At 41.6% G+C, this 23823-nt stretch overlaps 2 protein-coding genes across 9 annotated transcripts in view; one reads left to right on the forward strand and one right to left on the reverse strand.

The window, feature by feature from the left end:
• Nucleotides 1-16: 16 nt before the first annotated feature.
• Nucleotides 17-6537, forward strand: EIF4A3 (eukaryotic translation initiation factor 4A3). Its single transcript, XM_031597254.2, has 12 exons — nt 17-309; nt 424-496; nt 582-648; nt 1278-1340; nt 1799-1931; nt 3192-3272; nt 3696-3837; nt 4565-4703; nt 5202-5317; nt 5795-5902; nt 5984-6111; nt 6331-6537. The coding sequence occupies exons 1-12, from the start codon at nt 138-140 to the stop codon at nt 6345-6347; spliced, it is 1239 nt and encodes a 412-aa protein (XP_031453114.1). The 5' UTR covers nt 17-137; the 3' UTR covers nt 6348-6537.
• Nucleotides 6538-7652: 1115 nt separating this feature from the next.
• ATL2 (atlastin GTPase 2) overlaps nt 7653-23823 on the reverse strand; it is a 38063-nt gene continuing 21892 nt past the window's right edge. For 6 of the 8 annotated variants that reach the window (XM_031597190.2, XM_031597246.2, XM_031597211.2 and 3 more), the window contains 10 exons: nt 23014-23118; nt 22016-22066; nt 19851-19907; nt 18859-18951; nt 18462-18600; nt 17521-17648; nt 15893-15949; nt 14672-14743; nt 11710-12141; nt 7653-9642 (listed from right to left, as the gene is read on the reverse strand). In XM_031597190.2, coding sequence (XP_031453050.1) covers nt 9523-9642; nt 11710-12141; nt 14672-14743; nt 15893-15949; nt 17521-17648; nt 18462-18600; nt 18859-18951; nt 19851-19907; nt 22016-22066; nt 23014-23118 — 1254 coding nt within the window. In that variant the 3' untranslated portion in view covers nt 7653-9522. The other 2 variants (XR_004167458.2, XM_031597199.2) reach the window with 2 other exon arrangements.

A 23823-nucleotide genomic window follows, 5' to 3' on the forward strand; every position in this document is an offset into this window, starting at 1 on the left:
CACCGCGCGTGCGCGCTCCGCGCCCGCCGCCTCCGTCGGGACTCCCGCGCATGCGCGGCGGCCCGTTCTCTGGGTGCGTGGCGGCCGCGCCATCGTCGTCGCGCGCGGGTAGGGCGGCGGCAAGGCCTGAGTGAGCCATGTCGGGGTCCGCGGGCTCCGGCGGCACCGCCGGCTCGGCGAGGAAGCGGATCATGAAGGAGGAAGACATGACGAAGGTGGAGTTCGAGACGAGCGAAGAGGTGGACGTGACGCCCACTTTCGACACCATGGGGCTGCGGGAGGACCTGCTGCGCGGCATCTACGCCTACGGTGCGCGGCGGGGCGGCGGGACGGGGGAAGGGCGGGGGGAGGGAAATGGCGGCGGCGGCGGCGAGGGGCGGCGCGCATGCGCGGCGGCGCGCTGTAACGGCCGTGTCCCCGCAGGGTTCGAGAAGCCGTCGGCCATCCAGCAGAGAGCCATCAAGCAGATCATCAAGGGCCGCGACGTGATCGCGCAGTACGTGGGCCGGGGGGCGGGCCGTGGGGGCGGGATGGGGGGCTCCTCCGGAACGCCGGAGCCTTCACCGCACCTCTGCTCTCAGGTCACAGTCGGGAACGGGGAAAACAGCGACGTTCTCCATCTCTGTGCTGCAGTGTCTGGACATACAGGTAGTCCGCGCGTTGAAAATGTCTGTTGTCTTTACTGTGAGGGCGGTGAGACACCGGCACGGGTTGCCAGAGGCTGTGGATGCCCCTCCCTGCAGGCGTTCAAGGCCAGGCTGGATGGGGCTGTGAGCAGCCTGGTCTGGAGGGAGGTGTCCCTGCCTATAGCAGGGTTGGAACGAGGTGGTCTTAAAGGTCCCTTCCAACACAAACCATTCTGTGATTCTTTCATTGGAGGGCTGAATCGATTTCTCAGCAGTCAGAATTGTGCTCAGACAGCTCTGAGAGCCTCTTGGATCCATCTGAACAGCTGGCACGCATTGCGTGGTCAGATAAGCATTTGACAGACACTGTTCTGAAGGAGAAGATCAGCTCAGCAATTGGATGAATAAAACAAGCTGTCCAGTGAAGAGCTGCTCAAGCACAGTCTTGTAACTTAACGTAAGGGCTATAAACATGTAAGCGTTCCATGCAGGTGCAGCTTTCGAGGTGTACCAATGCTTGCAAACCCATAAGTTTTAGCACAAAATTGTACAGTTGATCCTGTGTGACAGTTCAGGGTGCTGTGGGCTCTATTCTGTTTGTTACTGCTTGCTCTATACTTGCTGTGCGATTAATTGCCATGTGGTCAACAGGTTCGCGAGACCCAGGCACTGATCTTAGCACCAACTCGAGAGCTGGCCGTGCAGATTCAGAAGGTAGGAACATCTAAATCATTGCCTGTAAAGCATTTATAGGGATTGGTGCAGATTCTCTAAGCATTCTCTTGAATAGCAGAAGTGCAACTTCTGCTGTTCAAGGGAATGCGTTTTCCTGAATGGAATAAGAAATCCTAATGAAGGGCTGTTTTTCCCATCTGTGTAATATCCATTCTTCCTTACATGACGGGTTAGTTAGCAGTCTAATGTTTTACATATTCCTATCTGAATTTCTAAGTACAGTACTCTTTAAAAGTAGTTGTGATCCCTGGGAAATAACCAGATCCTCAGCCTTTGAAAGCCTGCCATTGAGAAGGTTTGGAGAACAACAGAACAAATCTTTCTTTAAGCTTTTATCTCTAGAAAAATAACATATGGCTATTCAGCCCAACATGACTTGATAAATAACAAATTTCATAAGAGCTCAGATGATTGATTTATTATTTATTTCAAAATAGGGTCTTCTTGCTCTGGGAGACTACATGAATGTCCAGTGTCACGCCTGCATCGGGGGGACCAATGTGGGTGAAGATATCCGAAAGCTGGATTATGGGCAGCATGTTGTTGCTGGCACTCCAGGCCGGGTGTTTGGTAAGATCTGGGAGGCTGCATGCTTCCATGTTCACACTTCAATTGAGTCATGGGACCATCCCACAAATTTAATGCATTTAGATTTGAAATAGCATGGAAACTACATCTATCATTAACGTATGCAGCGATGAAGAGCAACAGAGTATATGTTTACTGTAGTAGTAGCTGGAAGAGATGAGAGAGAAAATACTGGGGAAAGAATTAGGATTTTCTGTTTATGCTTTGATTTTCATTAACAAAATGGTTCTTTGCATTGTAGCATAGAAAACAATATTTTTAATGGTGGTAATATTGCAATCCCGGGATTATCTCGGTGTCATGAAAGAGATAGGAGCTGGGTCTGTTTGAGTGTCATAACAAGAGACAAAATGCCTGTGTAAAAGGTCTGTCTCCTTCCTGCTTATAAGCTCCCTTCCGCTACTGGAAGGCTGCAGTGAGGTTTCCCTGGAGCCTACACTTCTGTGTCTACTTCCTTATAGTCAACTAAATAGTCCAGTCTTCAAATCTATCTCTTTCCCATGTAGGGATGAATATTAGGCTCATATATTCTCTGTACTGACCCTCATTAGCTCTTTGTCAAATCAGTGCACGTGCAACTTTATTATCTGGTTTCACATCATGAAAATGTTTATGTTTACTGTTACTGGCAGTTGGTAAAGGGAGAGAGTCAGCCTTCTAGCTCGTAAGTTGTGGATTTCTGAAACAGTAGTACTTTGTTATCTGAATACATAGTACTGGGGGAACACAGAGCTAGTCTCCATAGGCAAAAATAACTCATTATAACAACCACAAAGCAACTTTGTAGCTGCCAAATGGGGTGGCTCTGAACAACTCAGAGAAAATAGTTCTGTCACAGGATGACGGAATTACACAAAGCCATGTGCTCCTTCAAACAGGAAGTAGATTTGCCCACTGGACAGAAAGTTGAGGTAGCACATTGCATTTCTGGCATCCAGCTGCAGTTGCTATGTGAGACTGATGTGCTCGTGTGCAGTTAGCAGATAGTATCCCACTGCTCGGACTCAGCTTCCCTGTAGCCTGTGCTTCCTTAGCTGGGCAGCAGAGACAGGGCCCTGGTTGCAGGGTATTGGGGAACATGGTGGCACTTGGCTGTGCTTTTCCATCACCAAACACCAGTCTCTGTTGGCAACAGGAGAAGTGCCAGTCCCTCCTCCACTGAAATGCACTGACAGCAGCTGGGAGCAATGTAGGCTCACTTGCTTTCTGAGCCTTTTCATCTTACAAAGTGAAATCTTACAGATATGATCCGGCGACGAAGTTTAAGGACTCGTGCTATCAAAATGCTGGTTTTGGATGAAGCAGATGAAATGCTCAACAAAGGTGAAATATTTATCTCCCTTGTACTTCTCTCTACTCACCTCTTTGAGATTCTGATATCGTCCCAGTTAGTACTCCTGCTTCTTAAAACAACTGTTTTACCAAAGCTAGGCAAGCACAGTTACATTATGGGCTGTAGGAAGCAACTTAATATGCTTTGCCTATTTAGTTATCATGTCCTTTTCAGTAGTTATAAATTCTGGAGTGTTGCTTTTTGTAGTGTTCTGGGCAACACAGCCACGTCACAGTAAGTCTGGGAGAACTGGGGAGAGATAAACGATGGGTGACACTGGCCGTATGATAAAAACACTCAGTATTCTTCTTAGAACATAGGCCCAATGCTCAATTCCAGCTTAAACTGAAATAAAAGGATATTCAGGAGAAAGATGTGCTAACTTCCCTATAATATTTGATTTCCTTTTGCAGGTTTCAAGGAGCAGATTTATGATGTGTACAGATATTTACCTCCAGCTACACAGGTAGTGCTGATCAGTGCCACTTTGCCTCATGAAATTCTGGAAATGACCAACAAATTCATGACAGACCCCATTCGCATCTTGGTGAAACGGTGAGTGAGTTTTCCTGGGAAGAGCAGTTCTTGTCTTAATCGTGTTCCTTCTCAGCACTGCAGTTTGAGTACGTATTTACAGACATCCTCATGTTGCACTTGCAGCAGAGGCCAGCTTGGATCTCTGGCTTTATCCTTGTCCATTTCTGTTTGCTGCTGCTCAGTCTGAATTCCCTCATCCTCCCAAGTACAGTAATCTACCCAATTCCTGTGCTCCTTCATTAGACTTTCTTAAGTGTCTTCTGCTGATAGTATAGAGTATGGCTAGAAAGCTTAAAGCTGATTGATCCTGAAGGCCCTGATGCACAGCTTATGTCTGGCATTGCAGCAGGTCCTTACGTGCTGCAGCTCAGCGGGTGTCAAAGAAGTAAGTGGAGACAGCCTGACTGGAAAGGCCTCATCCGTGCCTGACCTCTTACACTGCCCCAGTTACCTCACTACTGGGGTCTCTTCTTGCCAAGATGTTTGCACATAAAAGTGAGAACAGACATTTTTCCCTTTGAAGTTGTCTGCCTAGAGCAGAGAGGGTGCTAAGTTTGAGCCTCTGTGTGCAGGTCATGTTTGAAGCCTTTCTTAGAGCAAGCAGTCTTCTCCAGGGACTTCATAGAGGAACTTGAGACCCAGTATCCAGAGCACTTGAGGCAGACATGTGAGCCTCCAGCCCTTTTAGCTGCATTGTATGCACTCACCCCTTGCAGTGTCTTAAAGCTGTTCTTCTTTCCTAAAGTGATGAATTGACCCTTGAAGGAATCAAGCAGTTTTTTGTGGCTGTGGAGAGGGAAGAATGGAAGTTCGACACCTTGTGCGATCTCTACGACACGCTCACTATCACCCAGGCTGTCATCTTCTGTAACACCAAGAGAAAGGTACAGCAGCCATGAGATGGGCACGTTATCTCACTTGCAGAGAGCAACACAGAGGAAAATACTGGGCCAAACCAAAGTGTCTGGTTCTTTCCCTGGTTGAGAATTGCCTAGTAAGAACAGCAGTTAAATGTGTCTTTAGGAGATGCCTTATGGAGACAACAAGCTACAGGCAGACCTGATAGAGTTGTCAGCAACTGCCTTTTTAGACTAGTAGGGACTGATAAGGTAGGAACATGCTTATTGGTTATAATTCCTAAAAGAAAATCATTCTGAATAAATGCCTTTAATTCCTTTCTTTTCATCTTTTCAGGGTTCATGAAACCCTGTCATATAGGTGATGCCCTGCAAGGACTATTTAGTTCCTTCAGCTCCAAAACACTTGTTAAAGTCTCTCTCAGTCCTTACCGGCATACATGCGCAAATGTTCTCCGAACAGAACTAACACTTCTGGCTGGCACAAGTAGATAGCTAACCCAGGCTGCTTGGCTGTACACACAGGTAGACTGGCTCACAGAGAAAATGAGAGAAGCCAACTTCACCGTTTCATCCATGCATGGAGACATGCCACAGAAAGAGAGAGAGTCCATCATGAAAGAATTCAGATCTGGTGCAAGGTCAGTGATTTTAACAGCATTGCTTACAATATTGCTACCTAAGGCAAGAGGTCTTCCAGTGCCTCAGAGGAAACAGTCTTAGAAGCCTTTAAACCCTCTCTTGTCCCAAGGTCTTGTTTCTGGTTTAGTTTGAAAATCAGAATTCTTGATTTCCCTCTGCCTTTGTAGTGTCTCAGAGATGGGAGATGTCACTGTCCAAGGGAGGGATGCTCATACTTTAGGCATAGAATTACCCCATTGTGTTTTGCTGAGGAGACTGGGAGTTGGTGCATTTAAAAAGAGGAATTAAAATGTAAGATCAGAGCTGGCTTTGCACCGTCTCATCACAGAAGTTTGGTGGTTCTATGGGACCAGATTTCCTAGTAGCACACTTGTGGAATTGCAGGGGGGGGGCAGAATAGCAGATGTTTCCAGCACTGGGCAGCCCGATTCCTCAGCTCATGTCTGTGCTCAGTGACTGTCCTCTTCTCTTTGCAGCCGAGTCCTTATTTCAACAGATGTTTGGGCTAGAGGTCTGGATGTGCCTCAGGTATCTCTGATCATTAATTACGACTTACCCAACAACAGAGAACTGTACATACACAGGTAAGCTTGGTGTTCACTCTAGGGAACACGGCTGGATTACTCTTACCCACAGTGGCTTCATTGTTTCTCCTGCCTCCGCAGAATTGGCCGTTCAGGCCGATATGGCCGGAAAGGTGTAGCTATCAACTTTGTGAAGAATGACGACATCCGCATCCTGAGAGACATTGAGCAGTACTACTCCACCCAAATAGATGAGATGCCCATGAACGGTGAGTGCAGGCCTGCCCCAGGCTGCTGCCCTCCTCTGCTTGGAGGTTTGTGCCCTGCATCTGAAAGAAAGTGCTTTGTTCTGCCACATGCTTTGTTCCCAACCACAACCCCTCTGCTCCTTCCCCTGGAGAGAAGCCCAGCAGTACGTGCATTTTCCTATTGGGCTACACTTCTCAGCACACTTAGTGCATACTTATATTTTCTTATTTTCTTTTCAGTTGCCGATCTTATCTGAAGATCCACGTTCATGTGGGAGTTGTACTCATCATACCTTGTTCTTAGCCTCCGTAATTATGTTTTGGACCCCCCTCCATTTGTCATACTGCTGGTCATATGTTCTTGAGTTGGGGTTGCAGTTGGGAACTTGTGTAAATAATGTCTTTTCTCCTGCCCATGTTTTTCAATAAAAGTGAAATTTTACCATATCCTGTGCCTGATTACTTTAACCCAAAATAGTAACAGGCAGAGTTTTGAGATACTGCCATAAAATACAGTTTCCTGTTCTCCACCCTTTGTAATTGCTGCACCACATTAGCTGGCCCCTCACCCCACAGATCTGCTGGTTCAAACCCTCCTCTACACACACCAGCACTGACCTTGAGACAGTAACCTGTCCAATAACCAGTGTTCAAAGGCCTCTCTAGCCTCCACACAATTCAAAGGGGTCTCAATGGCCCTTAGAGTCCCTGTAACAATAGGTCTGGTCCCTCTAGCTGTCTCAGGGAGAACAGCATGTACATCCAACCCAGACTTAGGGCTGCTTCAATACCCCAGGAGGCTTAACTATTGCTGGCTAATCCAGATTCATATACCAACATGCACCCTGGCTCTGCAGTTGTTGGCACTTGCTTTCCATGTACTCATTCTCAACACAGTCCCTATGCCAAGGTCCCTAATCCAGTTGCTGGCATTTAAGTCACACTGCAGTTCCCTCATCCTGAAATCAGAATTTGCAGGAGCAAGCACTTGCTGACATACACTCAGTGCTTTTTTACTTTCAATCTTCTTTTTCCCCACACTTGTTACTTCCAAAAAAAAAAAAAATCCCCTTGATCCCTTGCTCTTGCTGCCTTTGGATCCTCTCAAAAACAGCCCACAGCAAGGTTTGCACAATTCCTAAGTGCTCTTTCCTGTATCAGTAACCTAAACCTTCAGCACTAGAAACAGCAGAGGAAGGATGAAGATGACAATTAATTATCCCTCCTATTCTCTGTGTCCTTGTATTATTTGCTTTGTAACTTCTTGGGTCAGGGTCTACAACTTTTCTCCCCATCCCACCACATGCACACCTTTATAACCACCAGTCTTCCTACCACTAGAAGGGTAGAGGCTGGATCATGACTTCCAGCCTTACTGACAGTCACACTACATAGAGTTCTGCTCTCACCATCACTGTAGGGCGTGGCACAGCCTCAGATCTGACTATCAGTTCTTACATTCTCCAGTAAGGTACAAAGCAAGTGTGGCACTCTAAGCCACCTTTGTGATTCCTCAATTTTTTGACCAAGAAGAAAAACAGATTCAGCACAAAAACAATAGATTGTTTAAATAACAGTATTTAATCTGTACAGTTTGAGAGAAGATAGCATAAAATGCAACATTCCTACCTCATCTTTAGCATCATTCACCTGGAGCTGAGCCCTAATCTCTGTAGGACAGGTAACAACCACCAACCCCTAGCAGCTCCATAGGGTACAAAAGTCACAGTGCAATTGCTTTAGTTTAAACAAGTACGTTTCCCTCCCTGATGAGAGGGGAGCCTGATACAGCTCAAACATTGATGGAAATTTGTTCTACTTCGGAATGAAGAAATAATAAAATACAAGCTATTGCACACAGTCATTTTCCAGCTGAAACTACAGCAGTTAGTTAACTGTTTAGCTGCCCTTATACTCCGCACATCTGAAAACACTTTAGTTGATGCTTAGTCAAGTGAAAACAGCCTGTAACAAGATTTCAGAATGATACAGTTGTTGAAGGGCAGAAGCTGACAAACAACTCGGTAAAGTCAAGAAGCGTGCTTCAGAAAAGCAGAAAGTTCTCCTAAACAGGGAAGGGATAGGACCTAGACAGATGTCATCTTTCAGAGACGAGCATGAAAGAAACATCAGCTTCAATAGAAAGCTATGAAGTACAATAGACAATTTGTTTATATAATTGTCAGGATAAGTATTTGACATAGTTTATGTAGTAGAATACATACTTAAACATCTTTTAAAAATAAGCACGAATTTCATTTCATATATACACAACTGATTTTAATCATGTACTGAAAATAAATTACAGGAAATAACTTTAAAATGCAACAGAAGACAAGAGTTTCACAACAAACATTCCCACTGATTTTCCCAAGGGGGTGAGATTGCAGTGCTCAAGGCAGGTAAATATCACAAATATATCAAAAAACTTCAAATTGTTGATGCATTCACACATTTACATGAGCCACAAACATTCCCTTACAGGGACTGCACTTAGCTACCACAGAACCAGGTTTTGCCATAAACTACAAAACTTTGATACAAAATTGTATTTATATATTTATATTTCATATACATGCCCTATCTGTGATTTCTTAAAAAATAAAAACTAAACACACTGTACAGACAATCCTAACTCATTGCTTGGTAGCTGTAGGCAACGTTTTTCAATGGAATTTCTTCCCCCAGTAGAATTAATGGCAATATTATATACATGAAGGCTAAACTGCAGAAAAAAACAGCTCAGTTCTGATATGCACCTCCCTCTGGACCAGGTCTGCAAGTTCAAGGCAAGACACCAGATGCTCAGACCCACTGCCTCCCTTACAAGCTATTCTGCCATCAGCGGTGTGAGGAACCAATATATGCATTTGTGTAACACTGGTATAAAAGGCAGTAAAGCAAGATGCATATCTAACATAGTGGCTCTAATAGCTTCACCAACTCCATACACAGAAACATTCTGGCCTTAGAGGTGGCAAAGGGGGTGTTGTAGAGCTAGATACATCTGAGGACAGCACAGCACCCCTTACATGGTCTGATCATTACTTCCCTGAAGTTATCTCCCGCAGAGGACAGGCTCCCACTGTAAGCCAGACACTGCATCAACTCAAACACTGGGGGGGAGATCCCTCCCCCACACACACCCCAAAACGCACACATGCACGGTTCACCAGGACTATGCTTAAAAACACACACCCCTCCCACCCACCCCCAGTCTCCATGGCACCAGTTTGTCTCGGAAGCAGAGCACTTGACAAACTTACTCTCCCCAGGTGATGGCAGCAGTCTGTGAAGCCAGTCACACTAAACTACTTCTACAGTTGATTGTAAACTTTGGTTTATTTTTATTTTTTTATTTTTTTATTGAGTTCTCATGGTACAGCAAGCATGTCTAGGATGAGAGGGCAGAGTTGAAGAGGAGATGTACTGTCAGTCTGTCTTTAGTCTGGCATGGTGAGACACCTGCTCGGTCAGGCCTGCTTTGATAGAGTTTCTAACAGACTGCCTCATATGATCCTCCACCAAATTATCACTCATGGGCTTCAACACCTGTGGAATGAGAAACGTGCAAAGAAACAAAAAAATGAGGTAACCAAAGAAAATAAAATATAAAAAAACATACAAAAATATGAAACTTGAAATAATGGAAAAATTTGGAATGCTGACGTCTGACACAAACTGGCATGAACTGAAATAGATGAGTTTTGCTGCTACACTAATGAGGTTAAATCAGTCACATGCTATGAACACAAGTGATATCCCTCCTACACAGCAGTATTTCTCTGAATTCAAACCACTTTACAGTTCCTAGAAGGTGGATGTGCAATTCCATACCCTATATGCAGCATCAGTCTGGTATGGTTACAGCATTTATGCAGACCGGCCCAGACGGTCCAGCTTATTGTCCTATATGTGTAAGTTGTGAACACTTCAGATACAGAAAGAAAGTTAAAAATACTGGCTAGTTTTTCTTCTTGTTATTGTTGGATGAGAGTCGCTGTCGCGGCACTGATGTAAGAGCACGGCGAATTGTTCGGCATCTAAGGACTTCAAAGAGTTTGAAAAACACCTAGAACATGAATTGAGCTGTTAGGAAACGTGGCTCTCAGAAGGCAGCAGATAAAGTCAGTTAAGTTCAGAAGAATCTGATTGCCAACTTCTTACCTTCCTGGGATTCCTCTGAAGCATGGAGGAAAAAGAAACAAAAATCAATAGAAAGAATATGGGATATAAGAAGAGTGACTCAGACCAGGACACGTAAATGCTTTGCCCATTATCTATGATGTAGAACTGTAACAACAGAAAGAGCAACCTCCTTCGGAGAACACCTTCCTCTAGCCCATAAAAAGCTCCTGCTGCCATAAACCAAGTTCTTCCCCTCCTCAGGGAAGGCCAGTGATCAAACTAAACTCCATGTGCTCTAGGTATCCTCCAGCAGAACTGCTCTCGTAGCAAGCACTGCACAACCAACTGACACCCTCCACCTTTCCTGCAATGCTCTTCAGCTCCAAGCTCCAAAGCAAGAAGCTACAGTGATACAGAAGAATACAGAAGAGCCTCAATTTTAACCACTAATCAAGCAGTGTAACTCAGTTTAGTACATTTTTTCATTTCCCTCCTTTTATTAGAAATCCCCTTTTTCTCTCCAGTTACTTCAGAGTAATTCATAACCCTACACAGCTGCCACAGACAGGCTGAGTATACCACTGCCTATGAAAAGCCTGGAACAAAGTCATTTGAGATGTACAAGACTGCATCAGCACAGGAGGCTCCAGTTATTTGTTCATGCTGTGCAGGACCTATTTTAGTGCCATCCTGGGTCAATTCAGTCAGTCCTTTAACTGGTAGTAATAACAGCTCTAAAAGCACTTCCCTTTTGTTGGCATCTAACATAGCTACTAGAAATGTTCCAAAAGCTACTTGGAAGAGTTGGTCAGTTGGTCAAGATTTTCATGCTGGCTGTACTGGGATAGCTATGTTAACTGGAATCAGACAACATGATCTTTATACAGAGGCCTTTGGTACTCTTGACGCTCAAGTCTTCTTGTTCTTTCAGAAATTTGTCTAACAACCATCACAACAACCATGCTATCTGAAGTATCACACACAGCACAACTCTTCCAGGAAGAGGAAGAAACTTGGTGTACAACAACTATTTCAAGTCTGTCTGGTCACCCATGAGCCATTTTCCTTGAGGTCTAATTAATCCTCCAGAGTCACACCATCTGGTGAAATGCAAAAGGACAGCACTGTTTCTAACATCCACATTTCTTGAACCACTGGAAATATTTTATCCAGCTCATCCACAGTGCAAGCCTGCCACTTTAAACTTACCTTTAAAAGCAGAATTTTTCTGCTTCAAGAAGTAATGAGATTTAAAAAGAGTCCCTCCACTCTTAACACTCAAGCATCTAGCAAGGCCTGTAACATTCCTGGGCTAGCATTTTCCATATGCTCTCCTAATGAAGAGAGCAGTCACATTTCTAAGCTAATTTTCCCTTCAGCAAAACTAGCGTTCTTTATTAAGTCTACACCAGCTTTTCATTCACAGCACTGAACAGAAACTATTTTATATGTTTGCTCAAAAAAAGATTTTTCATTAAAATAGATACCAACCTGTTCCCATATAGCTTCAGCGATCTGATCAATGGCTGTTCCAACTTCTCTGAATTCCCCAGAGTACTTAACGTATGCCCATGTACAAAAGGATATAAGAGCCATCCCCAGCACAAGATTACACAGGGTAGCTATGGAGTTCATACCAAGGAACCCAGTCAGTCCTGAGATTATATACATGGCAAACATGACTGCAAATAGAGTGGCAGGGGTACGAGCAGCATAAAATATGTTTTTGCCATCATTGTGCTTCACAAAGTTTGCATAGATCTCATCGATTTCTGCCTCAAGCTGATCCTGGTAGCGCCGACAGAATTCCTCCCCTCCCATCTTCTTCACAGAGCAGAACTGCTTGACAGCTGACTCTTTGAAATCCTGGTGCTTCCGCTCAAGATCCGATGGGGCAATATAAGGCTTATCTCCTCCACAGATCTGCAGGAACAATCAGAGCTGGTGTCAACACATAAAGCATATTGTCCTGTAGAGAAAGCAAACCTGCTCCTCGCTGCTTACCCCACAAACCACTATCAGACTGACTCCTGCAATTTTCTTCTGTAAGGTCTGGAGTCCCATCCCAAGGCAAGCAACTAAAAGTACTCTGCACCATGGACCAGCAAATACCTAAACTCTCTGACTGTATACAAGGCACATAGCACATGACAGAACTAATACTTTCAATATTCTCCTTCAGGTAAGCCCAGAAGGAGAGGACATCAACTACACTGTAATTTCCTGTTACAAAGAAGTGAAACAAGGAACATCCAGAAGCAGAGAAAGCTTGGCTTTCTCTGGAAAGAAGGTTAAACAGTACTCTGAGGCCCTCCCCTCAGCTTTTTAGTTCAGACCACCCACCCAAATAAGAGGTTCAGCAATGAATCTGGACAAGCAGGGCAGATTTTGCCCACTCAGTAATTTCTTGTTTATTGCTGCCACTCACAGGCTCCAGGAAACTTACCAGGTGATACAAATTAACAAGAATTAGCTGCTGACAGCATCTTTAGCCTTTTCTTCCCTAGACTGCCCTCTAGGACAGTTGATTCAGATCAACTTGAGAGAACAAGTTTCTGCTGAAGGGAAGAGAGCATGGACTCAAATGGATACCTGTATTAAGGACACCCATCATCTTCCTCCCCCTAAATAAACAGAGGTACAAAAATGGTTACACTCTTAAGGACTACTCTGACCTGTGACCACATGAGGGCTACAATCAGAGAGTACCTAAGTCACAGATCTGAACTGCTCACATCAGTTCTGACTCCTTGCATCCCTTACAGTCAGACTACATCTGAAGACTGAAGATTCTTTCCACATGACCTTAAACTACAGCTTCCTCCTGTGCCACAAGGCAGACTTATCACAGTGCTCAATCTCATTCTTCAAACACAACTTTAACTTTCTCCTGCTGCTGTTCCTTCAGCTGGACACAGAAAAGATCACTTTCTCAGAGTACAGCATGTCCTTTCTGCCTCACAAGATGTATGGCTTCACTGGCTAGCTTCTTCAGAGCAAATCTCACTGTTAAAACTCTGACACCATCACCCCATCTTCTCAAGTTGAATAAACATCTTTCTGCTTTTTCTTTATTACAGATCTCCATAGATGAAAAGCTCCCTGGAAAACAGTCACTAATCTCTCATTTTCCAGAACAGTCTTTTCACATTCCCCAGAGTACTGTAATAAGAGAAGATCCTTGTGCATCAAAACCACGGCTTGCCATGCAAATACTGCCACTGTTCTCTTACGCTGTGTGTGCCTGCACTTGTTTTTCCTTACATTTACGGTCAGTAAGGGGAGAGTGTTCATGCATACTCAGAAAAAGAGGGTTTTGGCTCATGAGGAGAGCTCAAGGCACTGTGGTAAGAAATATCCATACACAATACAGTCTTAAGTCTTGTTCCTGAAAATGAAAGTTTCAAAGATGTGTCACATTACGAGCATTTGGGACTTCTGGATAAAGACTGATTTAAGATATTTGTGTTTTATCTCTACAGCAATATAAAAATATACAATACTGAGGGAAATTACTATGGAAACACGAGTGTTTAGGAGAACATTTGTTTCTGTTTATTCCTTGCTCCAAGTAAGAAGTCCTACAACTATGGTATCTTAGTAGGCAATAAAAAGTCAAGACAGGAAAACAGACTGGGCTTTTTTTCTTTCCTTCAAATACACAACATATAAATTATTTCAAGAGATATCCAAAAATGGAAACAGATGAAGGAGTCTCTCTACATTAGCATTCTCAGCTCAGCCTGCTAACAGCTGAAACTGCCTACCCTGCCCCTAGCACTAGGTCTTATTCTAACTTCAAAACAGAAAGCTACTTCAGTGATTAAGACCAGAATTTGCCTGCTTAATGGGGAGCTATGTTTGTAGCATGTTATCACACCCATTGGTCTACTCCCAATATAAAGCTTCACAATAAACATAGTCTCATTACGCTTTAAGACATGCAACTGCTTTCAGAATTGGCTGTGACAAAAACCTTGTGTAACACTATCAAGTCCACCTATATAAGTTACTAACTTAAAGAGAAAAAGCAAGTAGGAAATTGCATACATAGTTTTGGTATTTCGAGGGTTTGCTTCAAAGGATTTTAATCCACTCGTTTGACAGCTAATAGACAATTGCTACTCAAAACTGTGAAACTATACTAGAACTCTACCCTCAGATGTGCCCTGACACGACATCTCCTCACTTACCCATCCATTTCATGTTACAAGATCTTTACAATGTATCAGGAGCAGCAGCAGGAATCCACAGGTGGTTTCTTACCAACTCCCATTCCCACACCTCCCCACCAATTCCTATCTCAAAGAATCCCAGATGCACTACATCAGATACCCATCCTAGCTGTCTAAGCTATTTTTTCCCCCCATTAACACACACTCCTAACGTACACCAAACACTAAAACAGAAGGCTTGTATTTACATTCAGTTAGAAAAAGTTTTGTTACCATACCTGCTCCATGCCTTTACTGTACAAGTCTTTTGCTCCTGCCACAGCAGCAAGATTATTTGCCTCAGCTGTTGCCTAGAAAACATTGAGAACCACATATCACTATAGCACTACCAGCTAGTTATACACACGTATCTGCACCGTCCAAAATATCCCAGCAACCACCACCAAACATAAAGATTGCCAAGAAAATGCCCCACACAAACAAGTGAGGGTTGGACACATACATTAAGACACATTATGGACTAGGAGAAGGGTTTTCTCAGCTAATACAACTCTGGACAAACTCCCATGTGCTTGTACAGGCTTGTTACTGTGAGAATCTCTACTGTTAGAAAGCAAATAAGAGTCTCTAAACTACTGAACATTAATCCTGACACATCACTGCCTGTGAGGAAAGCTGCAAACTGGTATTATTTCTGCACTGTGTATGTGCAGTTTTGGTGTCAATCTGTAAGAACTTATACTACTTTCAAACTGTATCACATCAGGGACAGTTATTCTGGCTCATACTGCAAGATGTCATCATCTTTACCTCTCAGTCACATTTATAGCATGTTAATTAGAGGACATGGTAACCACCTTTGTTTCATTGTGAAAAGTTCTCAAACACCCACTCTCCCCAAAAGTCTCAAAAATTGGTTCCTCAACTATTCCAGGTTATTGACTTGCCCTCCATGTCTTAATGAACTGACACTAAAAGCTTAATTTTAACCATTTCACATGGGTAATATTTTTTAACTGGCTCTAGAGTCCGTACTTAAAGAAGACTTCATCACAAAATCTAAGTGTTCATCACATAGCTTTATACAATCACTACATCTTCAAGTTATTTTACAGCTGATTACATCCTCTTTAGATCAACACAGAAAGGAAAGTTCAGTGTAGTTACCTGATCTTTGCTGCACATGTTTGTTTGTTAGGAGCCCAACACTGTGAGACAGTAGTATTAGCTGCACTACTATAATCTTTCTCCATTTTGTTTACTAAGGCTGACACTAAAAGCCCTCTGAATACTGTCTGAAAGACACTGACAGAAGAGCAAGTTATTAAAGGAAACTTATGCCTGAAATTGAAGCAGCTAAAAAAAAGAAATAATGCCCCCTGCTTCATTTGCTTTCAAAGCACACAGTTCCTTCAAGAACTACAAATGTGTGTGTGGAAGCTTCACATTCCCAAGGGTCATGACCAGAACTTATGAAATACACATCTTCTATCAAATACCTGCAGCATAGACTTCGGATGAGGTAGCTCCTCTCCTTGATAGATTTTAATGTAAGCCTAGAATGAAAAAGAAAAGGTTTCTTATTTCTTAAGCATATGTGGGTGAGAGGGAAAAAGACATTATATAGAGACAGAGCTCATGAATTACTACTTTGTCATAATGCTAAATACTCAAACAAGTTTCTCCATACATAGAAATCTGTCACTTGCCCATTTATCCCTAGTGCTTTAACCCCTTTACATTTCAGAAGCCTAACATGAATCTCCAGTTATAGCAAATTGAAGCAGTACTTTCTTTTAACAAAGCATTTCAAGTAACATGCTTTTACTGGTATTAAAAATAAGCTGCTCATCTCTATCAAAATGGTTCTCTTTCAATAGCCACTGGCAGGCTTTCTTAACATGCAAGCACCAATAAACTATGAAGTTTAATTGTATTTTTTTTTTTTACCCTCTTTGGTAGCTATTACTTTAGTAGCTATTTCCTCCAACTAAAAATAGTCAGGTTTCAACTCAGAGTTCACGATTTCAGCTTTAGATCCAGACCAGGGAACACTTTTCCCCAGTTATACAGTGTATCCACAGCACCCTGCACAACCATTCCCAGACTGGCTACTGCAACATGAATTAGACTGCTTTTCAATAGCCAAGGTTTCGTGCACTCCTTTTCAAACTGCCATTGAATATGTACTTTCTGCATCATGTGGGATCAAGCCTTACTAAAGAAGAAAACAGAGCAAGTGATATACAACCATGTGAACACCAAGAGACTGAGCACACCAGCTTCAGAGTAGATTTTATGCTTGTCAGAGCAATGAGTCTGCATCCCACATCATGCCTTCCATCAAGCATCTTCTTCTAAGCATACATAAAGCAACATCTACGTGTTAGAGTTCTGGTCTCAGATTCCACTCCACATAGGTACTTCCATAACACCAGCTTGCCTTCAACATGCGTGCTCAGAAGTAGTAATGTAAAATTCACATCATTAGGGATGCTGCTTTCTCATACAAAGCCAGTTATGTCTTTCCAATTCAAAAAGAGCTGCAAACCAGACCAATTCCTGGTGATGTTATTTATTACTACTAATTTTATTACTACTGATGTCATCATGATATCAGAACAGCTTAAGAGTTTAATAGCTGCAAGTAACCAAGAATTTTATAGCACACAATGGTGTAACACATGAGTGTAAGAAAGCATATTCCTTGCATATTGCAAATTTGGAGGGAGAGAAAATAAGATGAGATTTTTTATTGCACACTTAGAAGCTTAAGAGCTAGATTTCTACCTGTCAGTGAGAGCCTAAAAAAACAACACCCACCCACAGAAATCTAGACAAACTAGATTCTCAAAATAGTAAAAACAAAGAAAAAAATCTCTATCTAATAGAACTTAAAGTATTTTAGCTTATTACAAAAAAAATTGCTAACAGCAGACTGCAAAAAGCTGTTTTGTTAAGCTGTGTGCCAGTTCTGGAAAGTCAGAATAATGAAATGAAAGTAAAACTGAGATGATCAGTGGATGTCAGCCTAGATACCTTTATCTTCTCTGGGAACAAGATATCCTAAAATTAGAATATTTTCTTTTAAGCCATTAACAAAAATAATTAGCATGAGTTTGCTTACCTTGAAGTATTCTACAAGATCTCTACAGGTCACCTTGGATCCACTAATCTCTTTTTCTACCAAGTTTTCAGGGGCAAGCAGTAATGGTACCAAGTTCCGCAGCTCTTTCTTAAAATCCTCATCTATATCTGGAAAAATTCAGTTTCAGAAAACAATCATTAGTTTTCTTTTTCAATCTTATATTTCTTAAAGGAGCACTGATAACCCATAACCCTTAACCCTTCAAAATAGGGACACAACTGCTTTTTTTTTTTTTCCAAGTCTTAAATATATGCTATGCCTCCATTAAGTTCTATTTACTCCCGAAAGCTTGAATTCAAACAGAAAACCGAGTCCTGTAGTCCTGGTAATATTTAAAGTACATTTCCCAATTACACCAGTCTCTTACACAACCTACAGGTTGTCTATGCCTTCAGCACAGAACTAGTCAGCATCCCACTAATGCACAATCATACTTTTAGCCTTTGCCACTCTGACACATTCTCTCTACTGGGAGAAGCACAATAATGAAGAAATGCTAGCTGCCTCCCATTCCACAGTGGCAAAATCCTACAGTTATTTTACAGTCATTCTGGTTTTGACCTTTGCATTTAGCGAGTTCTTAAAGAAAAGCCTTTCAATATTAAGAAAAGTTAAGTCTTTTAATTTTACAAATCTCATGTCTGCAGTCTTTTTTTTTTTTAGAATCCTATTTAATGACATTTAGGTATGTCTCAGGTTAATCAACACTACAGTCAACATCTAGATGCAAAGAAAGATACCCGTTCCCTTTAAATTCATAACAACACACAATACATGTTTTTAGATTCCATCATTTCACCTTTTAGTCCCACATTTTTCCAATCAAACATTTCAATGGCCAACTATTTCAGTGTTAAACTTTCATGACAAAAGTAATTCAGTGATCTGAATAAAAGAACACACAATAGAGATTTTCTTACCATTTAATCTCCCATCAAAATTTGGATTTGTTGCAACTTTAAGACCAGGGTGGGGCAACAGGAAACAGCCAAGGTTACTGAAACAGGAGTGAATATGCTTCCTTACATTCTGTAGCTCTTCATGTTGGTTTTGCTTTACCTTAAAAAAAAAAAAGCATTAAGAACTGCTAACAGTTTCGCAGCACTGCAAGAAAGATTGAATATCAGTTTAAAAGCAGTAAGATCACAGGACTATGTTTAAACTTTCATTCTTGAACCTAAGAATGTAGAGTTTTAAATACCAGAACTCTATACAAGTGGAAAAGCACCAAGAGCTAGTTCATTATGCATCACTATCTTGACAGTGAGGTGTCACTTACGCCAGACCATGATACTAGGACTACTGGAAAAAATTTACCTGCAACCTTTTCTCTAGGAACTTTTTTCCTCCTTCCAAGCCATATGCATGCTCATAAGGGTAACTCCAATCTCTAATTAAGAACATTAGTGTCTGTAACAGGAAGAACAGTGGTTAATGCTTTGTATCATTCCCGAAGTCAAGAACTATGACACATGATTATTTTAAGATTAAAAAGTCTAAAACTTGGCTACTGTGAATGAATTAGCCTTATACCTTTAGTGTTGCAAGTAGTTACTTGTTTAAAAGACACTGCACACCAACACACATACAACTGCAACTGATTTCTTATCCGAAAAGAAGCATTTCAGCATCTCAAAAAAGATAGCTTCTCTTTTTCATGGATTTATTTTTTGCTACCTCTGAGGGATTACATGGTCCATCCTTCTATTTATTAGCTGAAGATACAGAACTAATCTTCATGTTAGCCTTGTATTAGATGAGGTGCTTTTAAAGGCTCCATTTTACCTGCGCCAATCACAAAAACGCGAAGGACTCACACTTGTAGACTGAATATTCTAGAGACACAAGTTGTAAAAACTCACAACTAGTACCTTTACATGTTCAGAAGGATCATTTGATAATTCAGATTAAAAGGAATCTCAGACTTCCGTAAGAAGCCTCAAACCTTTCTCTAGATTAGCCAATAGTCAGAGGAAGTTAGCAATCTAGAGAACTCAAACACTAACATCACTGATGCTTTAATTAAACCAAACATAATATGGCCCTCAACAGTATTTCAAAGCCATATGACCTATACTCATAAACATACACCAAAGACCAACCACAACTCAAGAAGTAAATGACTAGGAAGGAAAAATGAAACTTCTCCTTAAAGTCAGCACATGACTTGACTTTCATACCCTCTATGCTTAAGCTCATCTTGTAAAGATGAGACTAGCTTCAGGCAAACTAACTTATCTTCATAACTTATCCCGAGCTCATTTTCTACACATTCAATTGCTCACAACACATTTAACATGTACACTTACTTGAAACGGCTTTTGGTAAATTTCTTCCATTGCTAGTCTTCCATATTCTGTAAACAACTGATAGAAAGAGCGTAAGAGTGCCACACATAAAACAGTTTTCTACTGTATCAACTCACTATGTCACATTACGTCACTAATAAATAAAGCATTCAATCTTAAATCCCATTATGGCTTTAAAATGGCCAGTGCAGCTCAAGAACAAGCACATCAACCTTCCGTAAAACTCAGGAAGGAGACAGTTTCCACTGGTTTCACAGTGCCACACCAGAACTGTCATGACACTGCAGCTCAAAGTGGGCAGCCTGCAGGCTGTTCTCAGAGGAAAGCTGACCAGGTCTCCAGCCAGTTTCCAACGCTTGTCAGCAAGGCTAAGGAGGTAAGCCTGCCTAACACTTGTCCCTTACCTACACAAAAGATTTATTCCTCAGAATTTCAAGGAACTTGCCTAGACCTAAAGTAGCAGACTTTCAAATACAAGTCAAGTTCAGCAGCTTCCCAGATCTCTACTTCAGCCTGTGATCTTGACTCGTCATTTTTCTTACTCTTCAGCATAAAATGAAGTGTTAACTGTCTTTCTCTGGTTACTTTCACCATCTTTAATGCTAAAAGCAGCATTCTTCCTCTCCATGTTAAGTGGGCCAGCAAACTCATGAGAACACAAGTCACATGCTGGCTGTTTCAGCAGAGCTTAATGCTCAGATGTGGCTTTCTACTAGCCCTTTTTCTATGAGAAGATGAAGGAAGCATGCCAGTACCCTCTATAATCAGGCAACTGTTCCTCTGCATTAAAGCTAATCTCTCTGCCACCTCAGGAAAAAAAAAATCTTACGTGAACAATTTTCCCTTTGTCAGAAGAACATCTGAGAACTTACAAGACAAACTTAATACAAGCGAACTTCCAAGTCCCTGTCATCCTGAGCATAAAGCTTTGCAGAGGCCAAGCATCCATGTGAGAATGGCTTGTTTCTGTGATCTGAACCGCCCACTGCTCTCACCTCCCTGCTACATGAAAAAGACAGTATTTCAGACTAGCATGTTTCCTTCCCTCAGCCCATGACACCTTGTCCCCAACTTTAGTGGGTAGGGAATGCCTGTACATTTGCTTCTTTTTAATTGCATTTCCCTCAAATCTCACTACTCACTGTAACACAGATTTATCTATTCTGACTACACTGAAGTTGTTATTAGTAAATTACGGAAAAGCCAGACTTTCCTGATGCTTTTTGTTTGCTTGGAAATGTGGGTTTTTTTGGTATTTTGTTTTTGTTGGTTTTTTTTTTTTTTTTTTTTTACAGGGTTTGTATTGTGGACTCTGGAGTTTTTTTGGTTGTTTTTCTTTCCTCTCTTAGGCATACCACTCTTAAATGAGAACAGAATCAGAAGACTATGTTCAGTTAATTCACTTCTACTCCCAGCACTGGAAACCAGTCTTCCGCAGCACTGAACAAGACAGAAGTCCTTTCAATCAGATGATATAAAAAATAATCAAGCTGTGACAAGGTCACAACCTGAGCACAAGCAGACATAAGTTGATACAAAACTGCTTTTGAAGCTACAGGTTTTAAGTTAAGGAAATAAAGCCCTTGTTGAAAATCTCACAGGAGAAAGCTGACAACTCTTTTATGATTTTTGTTTCCAGATAAAATCTGACTCTCTAGAAGTTGCTCAGTTGAAAAACTAGAAAAGGTTTCCAGGCAGCAGATGCCATTTCTTCTCCAAGTCACGTTCCCAAATTTCAGTAGAAACCGGTTATGAAACACTGTCAATTTTCTAATATTAGGGTAAAAAGAAGAAATACTGGAAACTTTTCACTAAGTGCTTTCAGGAATTATTTCCCATTCTAATCCTTTCAGGAATTTTGGCACTTCCTGTATATATAGAGAACAGACTTTAGGAAGACTCTACCAAATGAGAAGTTCATGCTATATTACTCTTATGCTGTCAAAGAGGAAACATCACAACATCACGGAGTTGCTGCCTATAAAAACATTATTTACATCATTAGTTTTAGCATTACATCATTAGTTTTAGCATCAGGTCAGATTCAGTGTTTGCACTAAGTACAAAGCAGCTACCAAGTCACAGTTCTATCAGTAGTAAATTCAGGAACAATTTCAAGATTGTTGACTCAGACATAGCTTAATATATGTTCCATATATTCTTACCTGCAAATGCTGAAGGTCATCTTCCTGAATATTCTGGGACAAGTTGTATACCTAAAAGGAACAGTAAAGAAATTAAAACATAACTTGAAACCATTATCTTTTATGTAGGTTCCTTTAGACCTCGAGTATTTTCACCACCTCCAGAAACATCCAACTATCCAAAAGCCAGTGTCTAGAACCATTCAAAGAAAACATTCCAAGAAAAGTCACTACCTTTATCTAGAGGTAATGACAAAAAAAGAAATCACTGCTGACTATCCTAATCCTTCTTAGAACATCCTCTTTCCAAGGAAGCAAGTCATAAAGAAATCTAGAAAGAATGCTGGAATGCCTCTAATTACAGCACAGTGGTGAGAGGGAAGGACTAAGATGGGCATGTCCACCTGCTGTTCTCAAGTTTAAGTGCTCCAGTGGCTTCATCTCTATTTTAAAAACAGCTGGACAGATGTTCATCAGCCCTTTTTGCTCTCAAATCTTTCCAAAAAAAATCTGACTTTCTAGAGAGCTCATAATTGCTCCAATGACATCAATACTGAAGAGCACTTAACTCAAATGTATCAGTGATCCACACCTTATCCTAACAATAGGAACAAAGGGGTGGAGGTCGGGGTTCCACATCCTCCATTTACTTTGATGTTTTTAATATCAGTAGCTGTACCTTTAAGAGACTGCAGTGTAATTTCACCCTAAGCTGTATTATCTAAAGTCTTAAAGGTTCTCCACTGTATCAGTACAGGAGTGGTTGTTACTATGACGTTTTTGTTTGGGATTTACCAGTTCACTCAGCAATTTAACCCAGCCTGGTCTTGGATATCTTCGGTTGGAATCAAGGTTATATACTTTGCAATACTGCAGATGGGCTGTTAGGTATGAAAGCATACATAATAACTAGAAGAAAATGTGCAGGTGAACTTCCTAAGCATAGCTAAAGGGAAACTGCAGACTCGGGCAAGAGGGTTCCTATAGCTGCCACTATTTGCCAGCACAGGTATTCTCACCTGGACAGAACTTGTCATGGTGCTCAGGGCAAAAACCGTTGCACAGTCTTTGATAGTGGATTGGCTATCAAAGGCACCTTGGGTATCCATGAGTAGTACAGCAACCTAGAGATTTTTGAAGAGCAGCAACAGTTAACCAAGTTGTAACAGTTTCAAACTCCAGGTCATTGGGGTAAATTCTGTTTACAGTACAGTATTGTTTCTGCTTCCACACCTGCTTATTAAAGCCTCAACTGATTTCCTGTACAAACATTTATATATACCTACAGATTAGCAAGCAGCAACTACATAAATGCATCAGCCTTACATCCTTGGTCTTGCTACACTATTCATCCTCTCCCACAGAAATAACATCCCTCAGCCCAGTTAGAGGGAAAGGTAGCTCTTAAATCACTGTAGAAATATCAATCTCAGCTGACAATCCAATACAGCTTATCAAAGCTAAGTATGAGATGGTTCCTTTAAAAGACAGACAGATGTCTTAAACTAATTATTTTCAAAAGAAAGCTAGACAAATGGCACTGACCATCTGCTGAAGTGACATAGAAATGAAGTGGTCTTAATGATAAGAATTAATCTGCCCAATACCCATCTTTGGAATCTAGTACAACTCCCTTTTTTTCTTTCAGTCACAGACAACAAAAAAGCAATAACGAATAAGTTTGTTTTTTGGGTTTTGTTTTTTTTTTTTTTTTCCAGAGCACTAACAGATCCTCACAATTCAACTGTTTTTCAGACAGGGAACTGTTTGGTTAGCTCTAGAACATGGTAAAACCTCCTACAGCCCTCTAAATTATTAGCTGTTTAAGA

The sequence above is a fragment of the Phasianus colchicus genome, chromosome 2 (assembly GCF_987193195.1).
Source record: "Phasianus colchicus chromosome 2, bPhaCol1.hap1.1, whole genome shotgun sequence".
Lineage (NCBI taxonomy): Eukaryota > Metazoa > Chordata > Aves > Galliformes > Phasianidae > Phasianus > Phasianus colchicus.